Source organism: Oncorhynchus clarkii, chromosome 15, assembly GCF_045791955.1.
Source record: "Oncorhynchus clarkii lewisi isolate Uvic-CL-2024 chromosome 15, UVic_Ocla_1.0, whole genome shotgun sequence".
NCBI lineage: Eukaryota > Metazoa > Chordata > Actinopteri > Salmoniformes > Salmonidae > Oncorhynchus > Oncorhynchus clarkii.
Window position 1 is genome coordinate 9864357 of NC_092161.1, and position 26985 is coordinate 9891341.

Here is a 26985-nt window from a genome sequence, read left to right on the forward strand (position 1 = left end):
ATTTTACATTGATGTATTCATTATTCACTTCTTTTTTTTTTAACGCATGTCATTCTGAAGACCACATAGAAACAGTCTATTTTCAAAGTGCATACATTTTGTTCATGTGGAACTCTGTTTCCTGGACAAACTTTCACTAAGGATATTCACATCATTCTATCGAAGGTAAGTTATTATGCCAGGTGTGGTATTAAACTAAAGCAAGAGTCCCCATTCCCCCATACTCCTCCCACCCCAATACTTCCAGTGCGTCTTTGATCCCAGGTTTTGGAAAAAGGCAGCTGCCTGCCGATAACCACCACAACAAATGCCATATTCAGTCTGTGTTCCAGCTTGCAGCCTGCGAAACTCCCTCCACGAACTTCCCTGGGTACTTTTCCCCACCGCTCGAGCCACTGAATGTCATTCATGCCACGGAGCGAAAACAGGCGAACTGGTGCCTGGTCCGTTCACCCGACAATGTGGAGAATATGCAGTATTTTTTGCGTTTGGGGTGTCCTGTTTTTGACAGAGGTCTGTGCGCAGTCTCTACTGGGGTCACGACGGAGGTAGGTTACCTTTTCCCTTCACTTTAATCTAACAATCTATAGTTTTTTGGGCTCTGTGTTAAACTATTGGTCAGGAAATACAACGGTATAGCACTAGCCTACTGTACAAAGCCTTATCACGAGTTGTCAATGATGCGTTAGTCTACAGCACAATGCTGAAGGAACCGCATCAATCATCATCATCATTTATCATCATCACCACCCGGGAGTTATTATTCTGGAGGAATCTGCAGTGTGCGCTGTAGGCATTCGGACGCACACAGGCGCATTGCCGAGAAAATCCCATAATAAACACCAACAACACCTTTACGCCTAGGTTTTTTTCTCCTTTCAAAGATTCCCTGATAGACATTTGTATTAGAATGAGAAGTTGTCACAAATATTTTTTCTCATGTTTCCAGACCAACGTTTACATGCGGAGGCAATATAACGGAGGATTCTGGGGTCGTTGGGAGCCTGGGTTATCCAGGGGTGTATCCCCCAAATACCAAATGTGTTTGGAGAATCACGGTGAGCCAAACATACTTGTAGCCTACTGTGAATACATGATTCTTGTTTAACAGTTATCAACGTAGTGTGTTCCTAATTAGCTACTAAAGGTTATTACTTTACCAGGGCCATGTCAGACAGAACGAGAAGCAATATCAGTGAACTAAAATGATTCTTGAAATACACTTCAATGGTATACCAATCCACAAATCTTAACTGTGTAATTGGTAGTCTGGTATTTGGCTAGTGGCTACAGCACCCCCTCGGGCACTTTGAGCTGCCTGCTTGGTATTTTCAACATGCAGTCTGGTCACATGGCTGGAATGAATGCTAAATCAAGGAAATAATCACCAACAACACCAAGTCCTGTAATTAAAGAAAAACTGTATGTTTCTTACTCGTTAATAACATGTGTATCCTTGCTAGATTTAGACTTTGAATGATTTGACTGTTGATTGCCGATTGGTGTTTTTAAAAGAGGAAGAGTTTCATATAGGTTAATTCATTGTATATCAGAGGAAGATCTGTTTCCTATTATATTGAGTTGTCAGATAGGCCCCTTATGTGATTGTATGGATTGTACTGTATACTGTATGTGATTGTATAGATTGTACTGTATACTGTGTGTGATTGTATAGATTGTACTGTATACTGTATGTGATTGTATAGATTGTACTGTATACTGTATGTGATTGTATGGATTGTACTGTATACTGTATGTGATTGTATAGATTGTACTGTATACTGTATGTGATTGTATAGATTGTACTGTATACTGTATGTGATTGTATAGATTGTACTGTATATTGTATAGATTGTACTGTATACTGTATGTGATTGTATAGATTGTACTGTATATTGAATAGATTGTACTGTATACTGTATGTGATTGTATAGATTGTACTGTATACTGTATGTGATTGTATAGATTGTACTGTATATTGTATAGATTGTACTGTATACTGTATGTGATTGTATAGATTGTACTGTATATTGTATAGATTGTACTGTATACTGTATGTGATTGTATAGATTGTACTGTATATTGAATAGATTGTACTGTATACTGTATGTGATTGTATAGATTGTACTGTATACTGTATGTGATTGTATAGATTGTACTGTATATTGAATAGATTGTACTGTATACTGTATGTGATTGTATAGATTGTACTGTATACTGTGTGTGATTGTATGTTGTCTCAGGTCCCTGAGGGTAAAGTGGTGGTCCTGTCCTTCCGCTTCATTGACCTGGAGAGTGACAACCTGTGTCGCTATGACTACGTAGATGTGTACAGCGGCCATGCGAGTGGCCAGAGGCTGGGCCGCTTCTGTGGGACCTTCAGGCCAGGCGCCTTGGTCTCCACCGGCAACAAGATGCTAATTCAGATGGTGTCTGATGCCAACACGGCTGGGAGTGGCTTCCTGGCGGTGTACTCGGCTGCCGAGCCGCACGAGAGAGGTAAGCAGAATAGAATATAGACGAAGAATAGAATAATACTATACTCGTTTTTAAGGGTTTACGTGTCTTACTCAAGCGCACAGTGGCAGGAGACGGATCTAGGATGCTATAGGGGAGTCTATTTGTGCTTCTACACCTGCATTGCTTGCTGTTTGGGGTTTTAGGCTGGGTTTCTGTACAGCACTTTGATATATCAGCTGATGTACGAAGGGCTATATAAATACATTTGATTTGATCTATTTAAACTTGAGATTTGAGATTCTCACCGGTTGTCTAGGCTACCTCCCGGGCCAGGAACCACTGTGTCGGTTGAAGAGGGGCTGGGCCATCTCTAAGCTGTTGTAGCCCTAGGTGTAGTGTGTAGGGAACACTGTAGTCATCTGTATCCAGCCTCTACCCAAGCATGTTCAGCAGAGCCTTAGACGCTGAGTCCTAGCCGTGACTCTTCTCTGACACATCGTGACACATCGTAAAGACATCCGATGTCAGTGAGTGTTTGTGTGTTTAGGGCCAAAGGTCACATTTTAACAAGCTAATTAACGTGCCTCTTAACCTCCTCTAGCTGCCCCTAGTAATGATACAATACCCAGATGGAGATATCTGAGAGGGGAATTATTTACATCTGAGAACGAAAAGGCAGTTGTAGCTTGATAAATCACTCCCATTGGATAGCAGGTGTGTGGAATGAACAGTGGAACTTGGTAAGATAAAGTTCAGACTTCTTATGTAGTTTAAGACGAGACCTATACACTTAAAGCTTGCTCGAGGACGAGGTGAATGAAAAACAGGAACGTCTCGACACATTTCACAGTAGGACGAGGAATTTGTCACGGCTTGTTTTTCCCGGACGGAGAGCTTTAGAGGCAGACGGGTCAGCGCCGTCCCGTCCTCTTCTCACCAGGTGACGTCTCCCGGAATTAGTTTGTGGAATTTTAATGGTTGGTTGTATACCTTCTCCCTTGTCTCCGTACCTCTTCAGTGGCTGACAGCTAGAATGTCTCTGGGTCTGTCAGTTTAGATAGACTGGTGTTCTTCACACACCTGATGCTGGAGCAGATGGACTGTGGTTGCTCTGTCTATCTCCCTGTTCCTGGGAGTGGTTAAAACTGAAAAGCACCACACAGCCCTCTTCCATTGGTTCAATGTCTATTTTAGTTACTCAGACAAATTGCACTCGCCGTCGTCTGCCAGCCATGAGTATGGGAGCTCAGCTGTAGTGGAAACACTGTTAGTCACTAAACTGCATGTTACAGGAGATCCAACTGTGTTTTTTTTATAGATCCACAGATCTCTTGCCAGTCCAAAGCAGCTTGTGTGGTAGGCTGACGTGTTCTTTCTCCGATGTGTGATGGCTTGCCTAGTGTGTAGACTTCCTGTTAACAACACATTCCAGCAGGGGACCAAGGCATAGAGACAGACAACTGTCTTTTTTTAGTTACTTGTAAATCACAAAGTAAACATGAGATGAGAGTTAGCCTACTGATTAGAACATTCTAGGTCTCATTATAGAATTATTTCATGCACAACATTCCGTCCTTTGACGTTAAAGAGGAAGAGATATTTTGCACAATAAGGAATGATGTTCAGTAGTTCTTTAAAGTAACAGCATGTGAAGCAGTACTATCTGCCAGGGACTATAACTAAACATTGTGGTTTGACTTTGCACCCATCAGGGGACCAGTACTGTGGAGGTCATCTGGATAAACCGTTCGGGTCAATTAAAACACCTAACTGGCCTGAGAAGGACTACCCCGCTGGGGTCACCTGCTCATGGCACATAGTGGCTCCTAAGAACCAGGTGAGTGTTACTACCAGATGCCTCAGCAGTAGTTAATTGGGGATCCTAACAAATACTACTACTACTCACAGTTCAACTTGACGAATGACACCATTGAGAGTGATTGAGATCGTTTGAGGTTTTCACATCATTGCTTTGTGGTTTGCTCACGTTTAGTGCTGCACAGTGTAATACACCTTTAGAATGTGGGCTGAAAGCAATGTGTTCTATGTAACCTGTGTTCTATGTAACCTGTGTTCTATGTAACCAGTGTTCTATGTAACCGGTGTTCTATGTAACCTGTGTACTATATAACCCGTGTTCTATGTAACCCGGGTTCTATGTAACCTGGGTTCTATGTAACTTGGGTTCTATATAACCTGTGGTCTATTTAACCTGTGTTCTATGTAACCTGTCCACTAACACAGATCATTGAGGTGAAGTTTGAGAAGTTCGATGTGGAAAGAGACAACTACTGTCGCTACGACTACGTGGCCATTTTCAACGGGGCAGAGGTCAACGATGCCAAGAGGATCGGGAAGTACTGTGGCGATAGCCCCCCAGCGTACGTCACACACCTGTTTCTACTACGCATTTATCTTGCTAATGTAGCTACCGCTTATCGTTTTGATCTTGATCAACAAATCAATTCACATTTGATTTGTCACATGCACCAAATACATCAGGTGTAGACTTTACCGTGAAATGCTTACGAGCCCTTTCCCTACAATGCAGAGTTAAAAAGTAAGACAAAAACTACCCAAAAAAGGAAACAGTAACAGAATAAAATAACAATAATGAGACTATATACAAGGAGTACCGGTACTGAGTCAATGTGCAGGGGTACCAGGTAGTAATGAGACTATATACAAGGAGTACCAGTACTGAGTCAATGTGCAGGGGTACCAGGTAGTAATGAGACTATATACAAGGAGTACCAGTACTGAGTCAATGTGCAGGGGTATGAGGTCGTTGAGGTAATGGAGGTATTATTCCCATGTAGGTGGGTGTAAAAGTGACTAGGCAATCAGGATAGATGGTAAACAGGATAGATAATAAACCTACAAATGCCTGATTTACTGATAAACCTATGCACAATGTATTCATTAGCCTATGTGATATCTCTCTCTCTCTCTTTCTCCCACCCTTCAGTCCAGTATTCTCTGAAGGTAACCAGCTCCTGATCCAGTTCCTCTCAGACCTCAGTTTGACTGCAGATGGGTTCATCGGCCACTACAAGTTCAGACCTAAGAAGTTCCCCACCACCCCGGTACCACTGACCACCACCACCCCAGCTGCTACCACCAGACCCATACGTAGGTAGCTCTCTTTCCTCTGTTTAATCCAAGCAGGAGATATATGTCCTCTTGTCCAGCACATTAAAGTCTTGTTGTTACAATATAAAAAGCTTTTAGCACTACAGAATTCCAATTCAGAATCATCATCATCTTCATCATCATTATCTTCTTCAGGCCACACGTGTGGCTTGAAGTTCTACTGTGGTATTAGCCTGGTCCCAGATCAGACCTACTGTGGTATTAGCCTGGTCCCAGATCAGACCTACTGTGGTATTAGCCTGGTCCCAGATCAGACCTACTGTGGTATTAGCCTGGTCCCAGATCAGTTCTACTGTGGCATTAGCCTGGTCCCAAATCAGACCTACTGTGGTATTAGCCTGGTCCCAGATCAGACCTACTGTGGCATTAGCCTGGTCCCAGATCAGACCTACTGTGGTATTAGCCTGGTCCCAGATCAGACCTACTGTGGCATTAGCCTGGTCCCAGATCAGACCTACTGTGGCATTAGCTTGGTCCCAGATCAGATCTGGTAAAGCGGCGTTTACTGGTTCTAACAGCAGACCTATAAGCTTGCTGTCAGCTCTTAGCAAACTGTTGGAAAAAATTGTGTTTGACCAAATACAATGCTATTTCTCTGTAAACAAATGAACAACATACTTTCAGCATGCTTATAGAGAAATTGATAATAAGATGACCTGTCACTGGCATAATGACCTGCCACTGGCATTAAACAAAGCATGGGTGTCCATGTATGCTGATGATTCAACCATATACGCATCAGCAACCACAGCTAATGAAGTCACTGAAACCCTTAACAATCTCATATTGCTCAAATAAACAGAAAATCTGGTTTCAAAAAACAGATAAAGCAACACCTCATGGCACAACGCCTCTCCTCTATTTGACCTAGATATCTTGTGTATGTATTGATATGTAAGCTACATGTGTCCTTGAGTTGTTCTTGTCTATTAATATTCTGTATTATGTCATTATTCATGTTTTGTGTGGACCACAGGAAGAGTAGCTGCAGCTTTTACCAAAAATCGAATGTGGTATTAGCCTGGTCCCAGATCAGACCTACTGTGGTATTAGCCTGGTCCCAAATCAGACCTACTGTGGTATTAGCCTGGTCCCAGAACAGATCCACTGTGGTATTAGCCTGGTCCCAGAACAGATCCACTGTGGTATTAGCCTGGTCCCAAATCAGACCTACTGTGGTATTAGCCTGGTCCCAGATCAGACCTACTGTGGCATTAGCCTGGTCCCAGATCAGACCTACTGTGGCATTAGCCTGGTCCCAGATCAGACCTACTGTGGCATTAGCCTGGTCCCAGATCAGACCTACTGTGGTATTAGCCTGGTCCCAGATCAGACCTACTGTGGCATTAGCCTGGTCCCAGATCAGACCTACTGTGGCATTAGCTTGGTCCCAGATCAGATCTGGTAAAGCGGCGTTTACTGGTTCTAACAGCAGACCTATAAGCTTGCTGTCAGCTCTTAGCAAACTGTTGGAAAAAATTGTGTTTGACCAAATACAATGCTATTTCTCTGTAAACAAATTAACAACATACTTTCAGCATGCTTATAGAGAAATTGATAATAAGATGACCTGTCACTGGCATAATGACCTGCCACTGGCATTAAACAAAGCATGGGTGTCCATGTATGCTGATGATTCAACCATATACGCATCAGCAACCACAGCTAATGAAGTCACTGAAACCCTTAACAATCTCATATTGCTCAAATAAACAGAAAATCTGGTTTCAAAAAACAGATAAAGCAACACCTCATGGCACAACGCCTCTCCTCTATTTGACCTAGATATCTTGTGTATGTATTGATATGTAAGCTACATGTGTCCTTGAGTTGTTCTTGTCTATTAATATTCTGTATTATGTCATTATTCATGTTTTGTGTGGACCACAGGAAGAGTAGCTGCAGCTTTTACCAAAAATCTAATGTGGTATTAGCCTGGTCCCAGATCAGACCTACTGTGGTATTAGCCTGGTCCCAGATCAGATCTACTGTGGTATTAGCCTGGTCCCAGAACAGATCCACTGTGGTATTAGCCTGGTCCCAGATCAGATCTACTGTGGTAGTGTCTGTTGCCCAGGATGAAAGGCAATGGAGCACACACCAAGGCTGGATGGCAGTTAATCTCTTTGTAGATTGGAAGCCAGTCATAACATCAGTCCCCTACATGTTATCACTTTCTTCTAGTATTTTTACATCTGTGATTTGTCAACTAGGACAGAGCTAAGGGGAAGGGGGGCAAGTAAACACCCCAAAGAGACACCCTGTTCCTTCTTACTGATAGAAAAGCTATATGTCCTGGAGCCCTAAGTCCTGTTGAATCTGTACATTACAAAACTCCTACATCCTGTTGACTCTGTACATAACAAACTTCCCACATCCTGTTGACTCTGTACATAACAAACCTCCTACATCCTGTTGATTCTGTACATAACAAACCTCCCACATCCTGTTGACTCTGTACATAACAAACTTCCCACATCCTGTTGACTCTGTTCATAACAAACTCCCCACATCCTGTTGACTCTGTACATAACAAACCTCCTACATCCTGTTGATTCTGTACATAACAAACCTCCCACATCCTGTTGACTCTGTACATAACAAACTTCCCACATCCTGTTGACTCTGTTCATAACAAACTCCCCACATCCTGTTGACTCTGTACATAACAAACCTTCTACATCCTGTTGACTCTGTACATAACAAACTTCCCACATCCTGTTGACTCTGTTCATAACAAACTCCCCACATCCTGTTGACTCTGTACATAACAAACCTTCTACGTCCTGTTGACTCTGTACATAACAAACCTCCCACATCCTGTTGACTCTGTACATAACAAACTTCCCACATCCTGTTGACTCTGTACATAACAAACTTCCCACATCCTGTTGACTCTGTACATAACAAACTCCCCACATCCTGTTGACTCTGTACATAACAAACTTCCCACATCCTGTTGACTCTGCACATAACAAACCTTCTACATCCTGTTGACTCTGTACATAACAAACTCCCCACATCCTGTTGACTCTGTTCATAACAAACTTCCTACATCCTGTTGACTCTGTTCATAACAAACCTCCTAAAGGCACATGTTCATGGTTGTTTGTAGACACCCACTCTCTCTCTCTCTCTCACACACACACACACACACACACACACACACACACACACACACACACACACACACACACACACACACACACACACACACACACACACACAGGATCTGATGAAGGGGCTTCATGCCGGAACTTGTTTCTTCCAGATTTATGCAGCAACAGAATGCTCCTTTTCTTTATTATCCTGGATAGTTACCAGTTGAAGTATCCTGAGGTAAGGAATGATAGTTACCAGTTGAAGTATCATGGGGTAAGGAATGATAGTTACCAGTTGAAGTATCCTGAGGTAAGGAATGATAGTTACCAGTTGAAGTATCCTGAGGTAAGGAATGATAGGTACTAGTTGAAGTATCCTGGGGTAAGGAATTATAGTTACTAGTTGAAGTATCCTGGGGTAAGGAATGATAGTTACCAGTTGAAGTATCCTGAGGTAAGGAATGATAGGTACTAGTTGAAGTATCCTGGGGTAAGGAATGATAGTTACCAGTTGAAGTATCCTGAGGTAAGGAATGATAGGTACTAGTTGAAGTATCCTGAGGTAAGGAATGATAGGTACCAGTTGAAGTATCCTGGGGTAAGGAATGATAGTTACCAGTTGAAGTATCCTGAGGTAAGGAATGATAGTTACTAGTTGAAGTATCCTGAGGTAAGGAATGATAGTTACCAGTTGAAGTATCCTGGGGTAAGGAATGATAGTTACCAGTTGAAGTATCCTGAGGTAAGGAATGATAGTTACCAGTTGAAGTATCCTGGGGTAAGGAATGATAGTTACTAGTTGAAGTATCCTGAGGTAAGGAATGATAGTTACCAGTTGAAGTATCCTGGGGTAAGGAATGATAGTTACTAGTTGAAGTATCCTGAGGTAAGGAATGATAGTTACTAGTTGAAGTATCCTGAGGTAAGGAATGATAGTTACTAGTTGAAGTATCCTGAGGTGAGGAATGATAGTTACCAGTTGAAGTATCCTGGGGTAAGGAATGATAGTTACCAGTTGAAGTATCCTGAGGTAAGGAATGATAGTTACCAGTTGAAGTATCCTGAGGTAAGGAATGATAGTTACCAGTTGAAGTATCCTGGGGTAAGGAATGATAGTTACTAGTTGAAGTATCCTGAGGTAAGGAATGATAGTTACCAGTTGAAGTATCCTGGGGTAAGGAATGATAGTTACTAGTTGAAGTATCCTGAGGTAAGGAATGATAGTTACTAGTTGAAGTATCCTGAGGTAAGGAATGATAGTTACTAGTTGAAGTATCCTGAGGTAAGGAATGATAGTTACTAGTTGAAGTATCCTGGGGTAAGGAATGATAGTTACTAGTTGAAGTATCATGGGGTAAGGAATGATAGTTACTAGTTGAAGTATCATGGGGTAAGGAATGATAGTTACTAGTTGAAGTATCCTGGGGTAAGGAATGATAGTTACTAGTTGAAGTATCATGGGGTAAGGAATGATAGTTACTAGTTGAAGTATCCTGGGGTAAGGAATGATAGGTACTAGTTGAAGTATCCTGGGGTAAGGAATGATAGTTACCAGTTGAAGTATCCTGGGGTAAGGAATGATAGTTACCAGTTGAAGTATCCTGAGGTAAGGAATGATAGGTACTAGTTGAAGTATCCTGGGGTAAGGAATGATAGGTACTAGTTGAAGTATCCTGAGGTAAGGAATGATAGTTACTAGTTGAAGTATCCTGAGGTAAGGAATGATAGGTACTAGTTGAAGTATCCTGGGGTAAGGAATGATAGGTACTAGTTGAAGTATCCTGGGGTAAGGAATGATAGGTACTAGTTGAAGTATCCTGAGGTAAGGAATGGTAGGTACTAGTTGAAGTATCCTGGGGTAAGGAATGATAGTTACTAGTTGAAGTATCCTGAGGTAAGGAATGATAGGTACTAGTTGAAGTATCCTGGGGTAAGGAATGATAGTTACTAGTTGAAGTATCCTGAGGTAAGGAATGATAGGTACTAGTTGAAGTATCCTGGGGTAAGGAATGATAGGTACTAGTTGAAGTATCCTGGGGTAAGGAATGATAGTTACTAGTTGAAGTATCATGGGGTAAGGAATGATAGTTACTAGTTGAAGTATCCTGGGGTAAGGAATGATAGTTACTAGTTGAAGTATCATGGGGTAAGGAATGATAGTTACTAGTTGAAGTATCCTGAGGTAAGGAATGATAGGTACTAGTTGAAGTATCCTGGGGTAAGGAATGATAGGTACTAGTTGAAGTATCCTGAGGTAAGGAATGGTAGGTACTAGTTGAAGTATCCTGGGGTAAGGAATGATAGTTACTAGTTGAAGTATCCTGAGGTAAGGAATGATAGGTACTAGTTGAAGTATCCTGGGGTAAGGAATGATAGTTACTAGTTGAAGTATCCTGGGGTAAGGAATGATAGTTACCAGTTGAAGTATCATGGGGTAAGGAATGATAGTTACTAGTTGAAGTATCATGGGGTAAGGAATGATAGTTACTAGTTGAAGTATCCTGGGGTAAGGAATGATAGGTACTAGTTGAAGTATCCTGGGGTAAGGAATGATAGTTACCAGTTGAAGTATCCTGGGGTAAGGAATGATAGTTACCAGTTGAAGTATCCTGAGGTAAGGAATGATAGGTACTAGTTGAAGTATCCTGGGGTAAGGAATGATAGGTACTAGTTGAAGTATCCTGAGGTAAGGAATGATAGTTACTAGTTGAAGTATCCTGAGGTAAGGAATGATAGGTACTAGTTGAAGTATCCTGGGGTAAGGAATGATAGGTACTAGTTGAAGTATCCTGGGGTAAGGAATGATAGGTACTAGTTGAAGTATCCTGAGGTAAGGAATGGTAGGTACTAGTTGAAGTATCCTGGGGTAAGGAATGATAGTTACTAGTTGAAGTATCCTGAGGTAAGGAATGATAGGTACTAGTTGAAGTATCCTGGGGTAAGGAATGATAGTTACTAGTTGAAGTATCCTGAGGTAAGGAATGATAGGTACTAGTTGAAGTATCCTGGGGTAAGGAATGATAGGTACTAGTTGAAGTATCCTGGGGTAAGGAATGATAGTTACTAGTTGAAGTATCATGGGGTAAGGAATGATAGTTACTAGTTGAAGTATCCTGGGGTAAGGAATGATAGTTACTAGTTGAAGTATCATGGGGTAAGGAATGATAGTTACTAGTTGAAGTATCCTGAGGTAAGGAATGATAGGTACTAGTTGAAGTATCCTGGGGTAAGGAATGATAGGTACTAGTTGAAGTATCCTGAGGTAAGGAATGGTAGGTACTAGTTGAAGTATCCTGGGGTAAGGAATGATAGTTACTAGTTGAAGTATCCTGAGGTAAGGAATGATAGGTACTAGTTGAAGTATCCTGAGGTAAGGAATGATAGGTACTAGTTGAAGTATCCTGAGGTAAGGAATGATAGTTACCAGTTGAAGCATCCTGAGGTAAGGAATGATAGTTACCAGTTGAAGTATCCTGAGGTAAGGAATGATAGGTACTAGTTGAAGTATCCTGGGGTAAGGAATGATAGGTACTAGTTGAAGTATCCTGAGGTAAGGAATGGTAGGTACTAGTTGAAGTATCCTGGGGTAAGGAATGATAGTTACTAGTTGAAGTATCCTGAGGTAAGGAATGATAGGTACTAGTTGAAGTATCCTGGGGTAAGGAATGATAGGTACTAGTTGAAGTATCCTGGGGTAAGGAATGATAGTTACTAGTTGAAGTATCATGGGGTAAGGAATGATAGTTACTAGTTGAAGTATCCTGGGGTAAGGAATGATAGTTACTAGTTGAAGTATCATGGGGTAAGGAATGATAGTTACTAGTTGAAGTATCCTGAGGTAAGGAATGATAGTTACTAGTTGAAGTATCCTGAGGTAAGGAATGATAGGTACTAGTTGAAGTATCCTGGGGTAAGGAATGATAGTTACTAGTTGAAGTATCCTGGGGTAAGGAATGATAGTTACCAGTTGAAGTATCATGGGGTAAGGAATGATAGTTACTAGTTGAAGTATCATGGGGTAAGGAATGATAGTTACTAGTTGAAGTATCCTGGGGTAAGGAATGATAGGTACTAGTTGAAGTATCCTGGGGTAAGGAATGATAGTTACCAGTTGAAGTATCCTGGGGTAAGGAATGATAGTTACCAGTTGAAGTATCCTGAGGTAAGGAACGATAGGTACTAGTTGAAGTATCCTGGGGTAAGGAATGATAGGTACTAGTTGAAGTATCCTGAGGTAAGGAATGATAGTTACTAGTTGAAGTATCCTGAGGTAAGGAATGATAGGTACTAGTTGAAGTATCCTGGGGTAAGGAATGATAGGTACTAGTTGAAGTATCCTGGGGTAAGGAATGATAGGTACTAGTTGAAGTATCCTGAGGTAAGGAATGGTAGGTACTAGTTGAAGTATCCTGGGGTAAGGAATGATAGTTACTAGTTGAAGTATCCTGAGGTAAGGAATGATAGGTACTAGTTGAAGTATCCTGGGGTAAGGAATGATAGTTACTAGTTGAAGTATCCTGAGGTAAGGAATGATAGGTACTAGTTGAAGTATCCTGGGGTAAGGAATGATAGGTACTAGTTGAAGTATCCTGGGGTAAGGAATGATGGTTACTAGTTGAAGTATCATGGGGTAAGGAATGATAGTTACTAGTTGAAGTATCCTGGGGTAAGGAATGATAGTTACTAGTTGAAGTATCATGGGGTAAGGAATGATAGTTACTAGTTGAAGTATCCTGAGGTAAGGAATGATAGGTACTAGTTGAAGTATCCTGGGGTAAGGAATGATAGGTACTAGTTGAAGTATCCTGAGGTAAGGAATGGTAGGTACTAGTTGAAGTATCCTGGGGTAAGGAATGATAGTTACTAGTTGAAGTATCCTGAGGTAAGGAATGATAGGTACTAGTTGAAGTATCCTGAGGTAAGGAATGATAGGTACTAGTTGAAGTATCCTGAGGTAAGGAATGATAGTTACCAGTTGAAGCATCCTGAGGTAAGGAATGATAGTTACCAGTTGAAGTATCCTGAGGTAAGGAATGATAGGTACTAGTTGAAGTATCCTGGGGTAAGGAATGATAGGTACTAGTTGAAGTATCCTGAGGTAAGGAATGGTAGGTACTAGTTGAAGTATCCTGGGGTAAGGAATGATAGTTACTAGTTGAAGTATCCTGAGGTAAGGAATGATAGGTACTAGTTGAAGTATCCTGGGGTAAGGAATGATAGGTACTAGTTGAAGTATCCTGGGGTAAGGAATGATAGTTACTAGTTGAAGTATCATGGGGTAAGGAATGATAGTTACTAGTTGAAGTATCCTGGGGTAAGGAATGATAGTTACTAGTTGAAGTATCATGGGGTAAGGAATGATAGTTACTAGTTGAAGTATCCTGAGGTAAGGAATGATAGTTACTAGTTGAAGTATCCTGAGGTAAGGAATGATAGGTACTAGTTGAAGTATCCTGAGGTAAGGAATGATAGTTACTAGTTGAAGTATCCTGAGGTAAGGAATGATAGTTACTAGTTGAAGTATCCTGAGGTAAGGAATGATAGTTACTAGTTGAAGTATCCTGAGGTAAGGAATGATAGTTACTAGTTGAAGTATCCTGAGGTGAGGAATGATAGTTACCAGTTGAAGTATCCTGGGGTAAGGAATGATAGGTACTAGTTGAAGTATCCTGGGGTAAGGAATGATAGGTACTAGTTGAAGTATCCTGGGGTAAGGAATGATAGGTACTAGTTGAAGTATCCTGGGGTAAGGAATGATAGTTACTAGTTGAAGTATCCTGGGGTAAGGAATGATAGTTACTAGTTGAAGTATCCTGAGGTAAGGAATGATAGTTACTAGTTGAAGTATCCTGAGGTAAGGAATGATAGTTACTAGTTGAAGTATCCTGAGGTAAGGAATGATAGGTACCAGTTGAAGTATCGTGGGGTAAGGAATGATAGTTACCAGTTGAAGTATCCTGAGGTAAGGAATGATAGTTACCAGTTGAAGTATCCTGGGGTAAGGAATGATAGTTACCAGTTGAAGTATCATGGGGTAAGGAATGATAGTTACTAGTTGAAGTATCATGGGGTAAGGAATGATAGTTACTAGTTGAAGTATCCTGGGGTAAGGAATGATAGGTACTAGTTGAAGTATCCTGGGGTAAGGAATGATAGTTACCAGTTGAAGTATCCTGGGGTAAGGAATGATAGTTACCAGTTGAAGTATCCTGAGGTAAGGAATGATAGGTACTAGTTGAAGTATCCTGGGGTAAGGAATGATAGGTACTAGTTGAAGTATCCTGAGGTAAGGAATGATAGTTACTAGTTGAAGTATCCTGAGGTAAGGAATGATAGGTACTAGTTGAAGTATCCTGGGGTAAGGAATGATAGGTACTAGTTGAAGTATCCTGGGGTAAGGAATGATAGGTACTAGTTGAAGTATCCTGAGGTAAGGAATGGTAGGTACTAGTTGAAGTATCCTGGGGTAAGGAATGATAGTTACTAGTTGAAGTATCCTGAGGTAAGGAATGATAGGTACTAGTTGAAGTATCCTGGGGTAAGGAATGATAGTTACTAGTTGAAGTATCCTGAGGTAAGGAATGATAGGTACTAGTTGAAGTATCCTGGGGTAAGGAATGATAGGTACTAGTTGAAGTATCCTGGGGTAAGGAATGATAGTTACTAGTTGAAGTATCATGGGGTAAGGAATGATAGTTACTAGTTGAAGTATCCTGGGGTAAGGAATGATAGTTACTAGTTGAAGTATCATGGGGTAAGGAATGATAGTTACTAGTTGAAGTATCCTGAGGTAAGGAATGATAGGTACTAGTTGAAGTATCCTGGGGTAAGGAATGATAGGTACTAGTTGAAGTATCCTGAGGTAAGGAATGGTAGGTACTAGTTGAAGTATCCTGGGGTAAGGAATGATAGTTACTAGTTGAAGTATCCTGAGGTAAGGAATGATAGGTACTAGTTGAAGTATCCTGAGGTAAGGAATGATAGGTACTAGTTGAAGTATCCTGAGGTAAGGAATGATAGTTACCAGTTGAAGCATCCTGAGGTAAGGAATGATAGTTACCAGTTGAAGTATCCTGAGGTAAGGAATGATAGGTACTAGTTGAAGTATCCTGGGGTAAGGAATGATAGGTACTAGTTGAAGTATCCTGAGGTAAGGAATGGTAGGTACTAGTTGAAGTATCCTGGGGTAAGGAATGATAGTTACTAGTTGAAGTATCCTGAGGTAAGGAATGATAGGTACTAGTTGAAGTATCCTGGGGTAAGGAATGATAGGTACTAGTTGAAGTATCCTGGGGTAAGGAATGATAGTTACTAGTTGAAGTATCATGGGGTAAGGAATGATAGTTACTAGTTGAAGTATCCTGGGGTAAGGAATGATAGTTACTAGTTGAAGTATCATGGGGTAAGGAATGATAGTTACTAGTTGAAGTATCCTGAGGTAAGGAATGATAGTTACTAGTTGAAGTATCCTGAGGTAAGGAATGATAGGTACTAGTTGAAGTATCCTGAGGTAAGGAATGATAGTTACTAGTTGAAGTATCCTGAGGTAAGGAATGATAGTTACTAGTTGAAGTATCCTGAGGTAAGGAATGATAGTTACTAGTTGAAGTATCCTGAGGTAAGGAATGATAGTTACTAGTTGAAGTATCCTGAGGTGAGGAATGATAGTTACCAGTTGAAGTATCCTGGGGTAAGGAATGATAGGTACTAGTTGAAGTATCCTGGGGTAAGGAATGATAGGTACTAGTTGAAGTATCCTGGGGTAAGGAATGATAGGTACTAGTTGAAGTATCCTGGGGTAAGGAATGATAGTTACTAGTTGAAGTATCCTGGGGTAAGGAATGATAGTTACTAGTTGAAGTATCCTGAGGTAAGGAATGATAGTTACTAGTTGAAGTATCCTGAGGTAAGGAATGATAGTTACTAGTTGAAGTATCCTGAGGTAAGGAATGATAGGTACCAGTTGAAGTATCGTGGGGTAAGGAATGATAGTTACCAGTTGAAGTATCCTGAGGTAAGGAATGATAGTTACCAGTTGAAGTATCCTGAGGTAAGGAATGATAGTTACCAGTTGAAGTATCCTGAGGTAAGGAATGATAGGTACTAGTTGAAGTATCCTGAGGTAAGGAATGATAGTTACCAGTTGAAGTATCCTGAGGTAAGGAATGATAGGTACCAGTTGAAGTATCCTGAGGTAAGGAATGATAGTTACCAGTTGAAGTATCGTGGGGTAAGGAATGATAGTTACTAGTTGAAGTATCGTGGGGTAAGGAATGATAGTTACTAGTTGAAGTATCCTGAGGTAAGGAATGATAGTTACCAGTTGAAGTATCCTGAGGTAAGGAATGATAGGTACTAGTTGAAGTATCCTGAGGTAAGGAATGATAGTTACTAGTTGAAGTATCCTGGGGTAAGGATTGATAGTTACCAGGTGAAGTATTGTGGGGTAAGGAATGATAGTTACTAGTTGAAGTATCCTGAGGTGAGGAATGATAGTTACTAGTTGAAGTATCCTGGGGTAAGGAATGATAGTTACCAGTTGAAGTATCGTGGGGTAAGGAATGATAGTTACCAGTTGAAGTATCCTGGGGTAAGGAATGATAGTTACTAGTTGAAGTATCCTGAGGTAAGGAATGATAGTTACCAGTTGAAGTAAGGAATGATAGTTACTAGTTGAAGTATCCTGAGGTGAGGAATGATAGTTACTAGTTGAAGTATCCTGGGGTAAGGAATGATAGTTACTAGTTGAAGTATCCTGAGGTGAGGAATGATAGTTACTAGTTGAAGTATCCTGGGGTAAGGAATGATAGTTACTAGTTGAAGTATCCTGGGGTAAGGAATGATAGTTACTAGTTGAAGTATCCTGAGGTAAGGAATGATAGTTACTAGTTGAAGTATCCTGGGGTAAGGAATGATAGTTACTAGTTGAAGCATCCTGAGGTAAGGAATGATAGTTACTAGTTGAAGTATCATGGGGTAAGGAATGATAGTTACTAGTTGAAGTATCCTGAGGTAAGGAATGATAGTTACTAGTTGAAGCATCCTGAGGTAAGGAATGATAGTTACTAGTTGAAGTATCATGGGGTAAGGAATGATAGTTACTAGTTGAAGTATCCTGGGGTAAGGAATGATAGTTACTAGTTGAAGTATCCTGAGGTAAGGAATGATAATTACTAGCTGAAGTATCCTGAGGTAAGGAATGTTTTTTTGGGCGCACACACAACCCTTTATTGTTTTTCCTTCACTGAAGCCAGTACTCACAATATCAAATCCCTAGTCAGATGATCGCCTTGGCAGCCCTCCACCATGATGTAATCTGGGCCCTGTGATAACCGCCTCAGATTGGCTTATCTTTCAGTCGTTTTGTTCTCCACCAGTAAAAACAACATTTGGACAATGGTTGGAGAGTCATTTTCTAGTCTTCCCGATACCGTTACCATAGTAGCTTTGATTGTAAAAAAAACAGATGGTAGCCAGCAGTAACCAATTTTTGTTTTATTTTTTATTTAACTAGGCAAGGCATAAGAACAAATTCTTACATATGACAATGGCCTTGTTCAGGGGCAGAACAACAGATTTTTACCTTGTCAGCTTGGGGATTTGATCTAGCAACCTTTTGGTTATGAGTCCAATAGCTCTAACCACTAGGCTACCTGCTGGTTACTAGTCCAATAGCTCTAACCACTAGGCTACCTGCTGGTTACTAGTCCAATAGCTCTAACCACTAGGCTACCTGCTGGTTACTAGTCCAATAGCTCTAACCACTAGGCTACCTGCTGGTTACTAGTCCAATAGCTCTAACCACTAGGCTACCTGCTGGTTACTAGTCCAATAGCTCTAACCACTAGGCTACCTGCTGGTTACTAGTCCAATAGCTCTAACCACTAGGCTACCTGCTGGTTACTAGTCCAATAGCTCTAACCACTAGGCTACCTGCTGGTTACTAGTCCAATAGCTCTAACCACTAGGCTACCTGCTGGTTACTAGTCCAATAGCTCTAACCACTAGGCTACCTGCTGGTTACGAGTCCAATAGCTCTAACCACTAGACTACCTGCTGGTTACTAGTCCAATAGCTCTAACCACTAGGCTACCTGCTGGTTACTAGTCCAATAGCTCTAACCACTAGGCTACCTGCTGGTTACTAGTCCAATAGCTCTAACCACTAGGCTACCTGCTGGTTACTAGTCCAATAGCTCTAACCACTAGGCTACCTGCTGGTTACTAGTCCAATAGCTCTAACCACTAGGCTACCTGCTGGTTACTAGTCCAATAGCTCTAACCACTAGGCTACCTGCTGGTTACTAGTCCAATAGCTCTAACCACTAGGCTACCTGCTGGTTACTAGTCCAATAGCTCTAACCACTAGGCTACCTGCTGGTTACTAGTCCAATAGCTCTAACCACTAGGCTACCTGCTGGTTACTAGTCCAATAGCTCTAACCACTAGGCTACCTGCTGGTTACTAGTCCAATAGCTCTAACCACTAGGCTACCTGCTGGTTACTAGTCCAATAGCTCTAACCACTAGGCTACCTGCTGGTTACTAGTCCAATAGCTCTAACCACTAGGCTACCTGCTGGTTACTAGTCCAATAGCTCTAACCACTAGGCTACCTGCTGGTTACTAGTCCAATAGCTCTAACCACTAGGCTACCTGCTGGTTACTAGTCCAATAGCTCTAACCACTAGGCTACCTGCTGGTTACTAGTCCAATAGCTCTAACCACTAGGCTACCTGCTGGTTACTAGTCCAATAGCTCTAACCACTAGGCTACCTGCTGGTTACTAGTCCAATAGCTCTAACCACTAGGCTACCTGCTGGTTACTAGTCCAATAGCTCTAACCACTAGGCTACCTGCTGGTTACTAGTCCAATAGCTCTAACCACTAGGCTACCTGCTGGTTACTAGTCCAATAGCTCTAACCACTAGGCTACCTGCTGGGGCAGCACACCTATGCTTTGAACATGAACAGTACATCATTATTTGATTGTTTTTATTAATATTATTATTCATATTTTTAGCTCCTTGGGTGTAAGAAAAGTGTTTTTCAAATTAAATGTATTATTATTATGAATATTATGAATATGAATATTATGAATATGAATATTATGGATATGAATATTATGAATATGAATATTACTAATATGAATATTATTAATATGAATATTATGAATATGAATATTATTAATATGAATATTATTAATATGAATATTATGAATATGAATATTATTAATATGAATATTATGAATATTAATATTATGAATATGAATATTATGTGGGGCAGCAGGTGGTGGTTAGAGCCTTGGGCCACTAAACGAAAGGTTGCTTGATCAAATCCCCAAGGTAAAAATCTGTCTTTCTGCCCCTGAACAAGGCAAGGCCATCATTGTAAATAAGAATGAGTTCTTAACTTAATAAAGTTTCAAATAATAATGTGATCTGTTATGTAGGATTCAGTGGTGGTTGGTGGCGTTTTAAGATGAGGGAGGATTAACATTTTTTAATGAACATCGCCTTACCGCATATTGGATGACTGTCATTCATATTCCATTCACCCAGCTCAATGTAACACTGATAGGTTTAGGCTACTACATGATACCCAAATTTTCCCTATAACCATCAGGAGGTTGCTACAACCTAGCCTATGAATGAAAGTTTACAATGTAGGTGCACACAGGTCGAGAGAATTTTGAGTAATCAAGGTAATAGACAGTGACACATTCAATACTACCTTGCACACTCTTGCCTGCATCTAGCTGATCTAAGGTGTAATCATTAGTCCAACAGTTGCAAACAAGAGTTTCTATTGGATAAATTCAGGTATGTTTATCCCCATTTCATTCCGTTTAAGAAACGTTTTTCAACAGAATCGGGGCAATGATTACACCCTTGATCACATGCAAACACAGTTCACTTTCATAGCAGCCACATACAAACAGCTTGTTGTATATATATATAATTCCTTCTCGCATCTATCTACGCGCTCTCCTTCTCTCACCTTTTCCCTTTGCTTGTGGACTTCAGTGCACAACACATCAGCTGTCTGTGAACAGGCAAAAAAACGTTCCAAGTCAAACCTTCATATCATGACCGCTACACACAGCCACCATCGTTAACACATTTTGTATTGAAGTCAGTGTACCCAGAGGAGGACGGAAGCTAGCTGTCCTCCGGCGAGTCCAAGGTGCTACCTTACAGACTGCTGTTAATTAAAGGCTACTGTAGGCCTTCATCGCAAAATAGTGTGTTTTAATCAATTATTTGGTGACTTGAATATATTTAACTGTAGTTTTATCTCAAAATGTTTCACTATTTAAGATGGTCCTCCCTTTCCTCCTCTGTCCTCCTCTCGGGAGCCTCCACTGGTAGGATTCGAAGTTACTTACAGTTTTCAATGGGACGTGTTTATACTAATTAATTAGCCTATGTTAGCCTATATATAATATATAATATATATATATATATATATATAATTGATTGATTAATTAATTAATTGATTTCAATGCATTCCCTGAATTGTCTCGAGGTTAAATAAAATCAACCCAAATCCTACTTGCTAGCATCACCCGAATGTGGAAGAATTAAGGGACTGTGTTCTCTTTTCCTCTCTATGTCTCCCCAGCTCTGAAGTACTCTGTAGGTCTGTGCCAGCAGAAATGCAAAAGAAGTGGAACCGCTGAGAGCAACTACTGTACCAGTGACTTCGGTAAGAGAAATACTATTTTCCCCCAGCTAATGCTACATCTGTTACTATGGCTGCCCTAACCTAAAGCTGCCAGTACTACTGTCACAAATACTTAGCAGGAACAAACAATAACAGGTCAACAGTGTGTGTGTGTGTGTGTGTGTGTGTGTGTGTGTGTGTGTGTGTGTGTGTGTGTGTGTGTGTGTGTGTCAGTCAAATCAAATCCAACTTTATTTGTCACATGCGTGGAATAGTGTAGACCTTACCGTGAAATGCTTACTTACAAGCCCTTAACTCTCGGTGCAGTTCAAGAAAAGTTAAGAAAATATTTACCAAATAAACTAAAGTAAAAAAAGAATAAAAAAGTAACACAATAAAATAACAATAAGGAGGCTATGTACAGTGGGTACCGGTACCGAGTCAATGTGCGGGGGTACAGGTTAGTCGAGGTCATTTGTACATGTATGCAGCGGTAAGGTGACTATGCATGGATAATAAACAGAGGGTAGTAGCAATGGGGGATGACAGAAAATCCTCCCAACATTAATTAATCCCACATTAACATTAATCCCAGTCCATATGAACCATCCTTCCCACAACAAGCCCATGTTGTCATGGTCCCCTCCATCATGACACACTACCCATGGCCGCCTGGGTGGTTTCAGCGCGTCACAGAAGCTTCCTTGAGGGTTTTCTGAGAGGGCAGTGAATTTGCGTGGGACAGACACAGTTCTCTTCTCACAGAGTAAACTGTTGCTAACAGAAAGTGTTAATTCAGCCAACATTCTCCAACATACTCCATGACCTCAGTTTGCTGCCCCGTCCTTCAGACTACCTCTATTCGTTACTTTTTCTCTGAACAGATGTTGATGGAATGAGGCAGGTATTTTATTCATGCTTTTTTTTCTCAGGGAGATTGGGTCAGATATTTGCATGGGAAAAGGGTTCTGGCTCACTGGCTGTCAGTGAAGCCCAGTAATGTAGCGTTGGTGGAAAATGTTATTGTATAATACATTGGCAGACAAGCTGCAGTCATATCAAGCCAAGAGCGTTACATCACACGTTCTAATGACTAGGCTAGACACAAAAGGACGTAACAGACAACTCGACTGACACGTCTTTTCCTTCCTGTTTACACATGGTTTTCATTATGTCCTATTCAACCAGTACATTTTGATGAAAGCCCCCACGGCAGGAAACGTCTCAGCATCACAGTATTCGTATTGAAAGATATTCAATCTTGATCACACAGAGCCGACTCACACAGAGCCGACTCACACAGAGCCGGCTCACACAGAGCCGGCTCACACAGAGCCGGCTCACACAGTTCTGTTCAGCACACCAATCCCAGCCCTATAAACTCCCTGTGGTTCTGTTCAGCACACCAATCCCAGCCCTCTAAACTCCCTGTGGTTCTGTTCAGCACACCAATCTCAGCCCTCTTAGCTCCCTGTGGTTCTGTTCAGCACACCAATCCCAGCCCTCTAAATTCCCTGTGGTTCTGTTCAGCACACCAATCCCAGCCCTCTAAACTCCCTGTGGTTCTGTTCAGCACACCAATCTCAGCCCTCTAAACTCCCTGTGGTTCTGTTCAGCACACCAATCCCAGCCCTCTAAACTCCCTGTGGTTCTGTTCAGCACACCAATCCCAGCCCTCTAAACTCCCTGTGGTTCTGTGACAGTGATAACAGGAACTGTCATCACGGCGGTGGTGCGAGGAGGCAGCGTGTACGCCACCATCTCCATCATCAACGTCTACAAAGAAAGCAACCTGGCCATCCAGCAGGCCGGCAAAACCATGAGCACCAAGATCATCGTCCTCTGCAAGAAGTGTCCGTTCATCAGACGAGGTGTGTAGTCGTACAACAACGAGCCACAGCTCTGGTCCAGCGCGTTATGTGCGGCTCGAACGGTTTTATATGGTCTATGGGCTTGAAGAACGCTCGAACTGCCCGTATAGCCCAGGACCAGAGCTATGTGGACCACTACTAGGGGACTCTGGGGCTCACTCTCCCCTGGATATATTAATCAGTTTGACTTGGTTTAGTAACAGACATTCACCATGATATGCATGATAGCACCAGGTATTAGTCCATGATAGACATTCACCATGATATGCATGATAGCACCAGGTATTAGTCCATGATAGACATTCACCATGATATACATTATGGTGTGCGGGTCAGCTGTTTGTTCACCCGCACCAACCCGCAATTGGTAATAACCTATCCGCAACTACATGAGAGAAAGTGTCAAATCAGAGGCTCACACCCGCCCCTAACCTAACTAATATAGAAAACGTGCTGTAGGCTACAGTCAGAGAAGATCATTTTTTTGCCTCATAAACATAAGTTTCTACTTATAATTTCGGACATTTTGGTATTTATTAGTCAAGTTGTTTATAATTCGATACATAGCGCCTCTTTTCTGTCGTTATATGTTGCCCTACAAACGAAATAATCCGTGCTCACCAAAATAATGTCGCAAATCGATTGAATGAGTGCTTCAATCTAGTTGACATTGGTACAGTACTTTCTGTTGTCTCTGCTTCTTTCTCATAGCAATGACGTTTAGGGACCGGGGAGAAAATGCAATATCTCAACAACAACAAAAAAAGGGGAAATTACATCAGTTTGACCAGTTGTCAGGAAATAGAAAGCTGTGGAAACGACCCAGTTCAGCTTGGATTAATATTTAATGTGGTTGAAATACTATCAGCTTTTATGATGCGGATAAAGACCGCACCTCTACAGATGGTATCTAACTGAGCATTCTCATTCTATCAAGAATGAATCGATGTAAACTTTTTTTCTGCCTGTTCCCAAAAGCATTAGGTGATTGGTGTGTAGGTTATTTGGTGTACAGTTAAGACCTAAAGGTTAAAGGTTAGGATCACACACTAACGGCAGATAACGTAAATAATGAAAGAAAAACCACAATGTAGCCTGTAGATATAATTTGCAATTTAAAAAAAATGCATTTTCTTTATTCTCAAGATAGCACCATCGAGCCAATGTGTTTTTCTTTCAGTTCAAATTCTATAGTTGAGTAATACTCACACAGTTTCACGTGACTTTGAAGTGTGGCACTGAGTGTGAAAAATGCATGTAACAGAGGCGTGTCCCAAATATACAAGATACTTAAGAAACAGTGGAGGCTGCTGAGGACGGCTCACAATAATGGCTGGAATTTTTTTATTTTACCTTTATTTAACCAGGCAAGTCAGTTAAGAACAAATTCTAATTTTCATTGACGGCCTAGGAACAGTGGGTTAACTGCCTGTTCAGGGGCAGAACGACAGATTTGTACCTAGTCAGCTCGGGGATTTGAACTTGCAACCTTCCGGTTACTAGCCCAACGCTCTAACCACTAGGCTACCTTGCCGCAATGGAATCAAACATATGAAAACCATGGAAACCTTATGTTTGTAGTATTTGATACCACTGATTCCACTCCAGCCATTACCACGAGCCCGTCCTCCCCAAATAAAGTTCCACCATTCTCCTGTAATAGGAACGGTAGACCCCAGTTGCAGGTGTTTCCACAGACTGTCCTATCTTGTGTATGGCTCTGAATTTGCTTCCATTGCTGTATTCCACCTTCAAGCTCATCTGAAGGAGTTTGAGGTAAGCAGCAAAACTCACTGTTGGAATAAGATCTATTATACCTTCCCTCAGCCGTTGATCCATAATGTGAATATATACCCACAAACAGTATATGTTTATAAACACACTGTATATGGAACCCAGAGGAGAAAGAGGGGATACCTAGTCAGTTGTACAACTGAATGCCTTCGACTGTAATGTATATTCCGCATTTAACCCAACCCCTCTGATATCTTAACAGGAAACTGCCTTGCTCAGGTGCAGAACAACAGATTTTTATCTTGTCAGCTCAGGGTTTCAATCCAGCAACCTTTCGGTTACTGGCCCAACCCTCTAACCACTAGGCTACCTGCTGGTTACTGGCCCAACGCTCTAACCACTAGGCTACCTGCTGGTTACTGGCCCAACGCTCTAACCACTAGGCTACCTGCTGGTTACTGGCCCAACCCTCTAACCACTAGGCTACCTGCTGGTTACTGGCCCAATGCTCTAACCACTAGGCTACCTGCTGGTTACTGGCCCAATGCTCTAACCACTAGGCTACCTGCTGGCTACTGGCCCAACGCTCTAACCACTAGGCTACCTGCTGGTTACTGGCCCAACGCTCTAACCACTAGGCTACCTGCTGGTTACTGGCCCAACGCTCTAACCACTAGGCTACCTGCTGGTTACTGGCCAACGCTCTAACCACTAGGCTACCTGCTGGTTACTGGCCCAACGCTCTAACCACTAGGCTACCTGCTGGTTACTGGCCCAACGCTCTAACCACTAGGCTACCTGCTGGTTACTGGCCCAATGCTCTAACCACTAGGCTACCTGCTGGTTACTGGCCCAATGCTCTAACAACTAGGCTACCTGCTGGTTACTGGCCCAACGCTCTAACCACTAGGCTAACTGCTGGTTACTGGCCCAACGCTCTAACCACTAGGCTACCTGAATAGACGCTGATGTGCTACCTTTCTGAATGTCTCAGCCGTTCCGCCAGTGCATTCAGCCTCTGTCTTTGTGATCTCACTAGGCCTCAACTACATCTTCATGGGCTCAGCGGACGAGGATGGGAAGGGGAAGATCGCCCCACATCACTTCGTTATGGCCTTCAAGGCCAAGAACCAGAGGGGCCTCAACGTACTGAAGACCACACGCTGCTGAGATCAGCTACATGCTGCCTGAGACTCCAGCCCCCCCCCACCACCATCACCACCACCACCATGTAACGCCATTCTCGTTAGTCTCCGCCCAGCATACCCTGGCTCCGCCCTTCATCACCTCTCATCCGTCACCACAGGACTAGTCTACAGACCTCAGGCTGTGATTGGCTGTTTGTTTCTCTTTCTTTTCCCATGCTGTTTTCCTCTCCTCTGAGCTGGACCTGTTTTGAGCACAATGTGAAGATGTGAGTGTAATAATTGAAAGAGGAGAGGAAGATAGAGAGTACCAGTTGGAACGAAACAGGAGAAAATGTTTTGTAATATGCTAATACCTAAGTTAGTTCCCTTTTTTTTTCTATTTAAAAAAAAAAACATCAACATTTTCTAACGTTTCAAGGCCACTGAAAACCGCCAGATGTCACGATGAGTGTTGGCTTGGATCAAACATAGGGTTTGGTTACAGGAAGTACATTATTGAGGACTGGGTGTTGTAGTTTTAAGGACAGTGTTTACTACCTGCTCTTTATCCTCCATGTTCACTTTGGATATAGGAGGTATTTTATATTATTTGGGGTCGAAAAGTGCAATAATTTAATATATACTATTCCCAATGGAATGATTTGGTGTCAAACTGGTGTTCTGTTTAGTACTGTCACCTTATTAGCCAAAGCGTTTACGATGAATGGAATACAACACAGCACTCCATCTCATTATGTCAGCTTGGTTTTGTCGCCTTGCATTCAAATGTAATGTTTGTAATACAAAAGTGGAGATGTGAACTTAAAGGATAATTCCTCTCAAAAACGATATTTTAGTATTTGTTTCATTAGTCCA

At 41.7% G+C, this 26985-nt stretch overlaps 1 protein-coding gene across 1 annotated transcript; it reads left to right on the forward strand.

The window, feature by feature from the left end:
• Positions 1–322: 322 nt before the first annotated feature.
• On the forward strand, positions 323–26985 carry LOC139366899 (procollagen C-endopeptidase enhancer 2-like). Its single transcript, XM_071104643.1, has 9 exons — positions 323–548; positions 950–1058; positions 2244–2499; positions 4173–4297; positions 4705–4841; positions 5429–5592; positions 21336–21419; positions 23081–23248; positions 26022–26985. The coding sequence occupies exons 1-9, from the start codon at positions 400–402 to the stop codon at positions 26150–26152; spliced, it is 1323 nt and encodes a 440-aa protein (XP_070960744.1). The 5' UTR covers positions 323–399; the 3' UTR covers positions 26153–26985.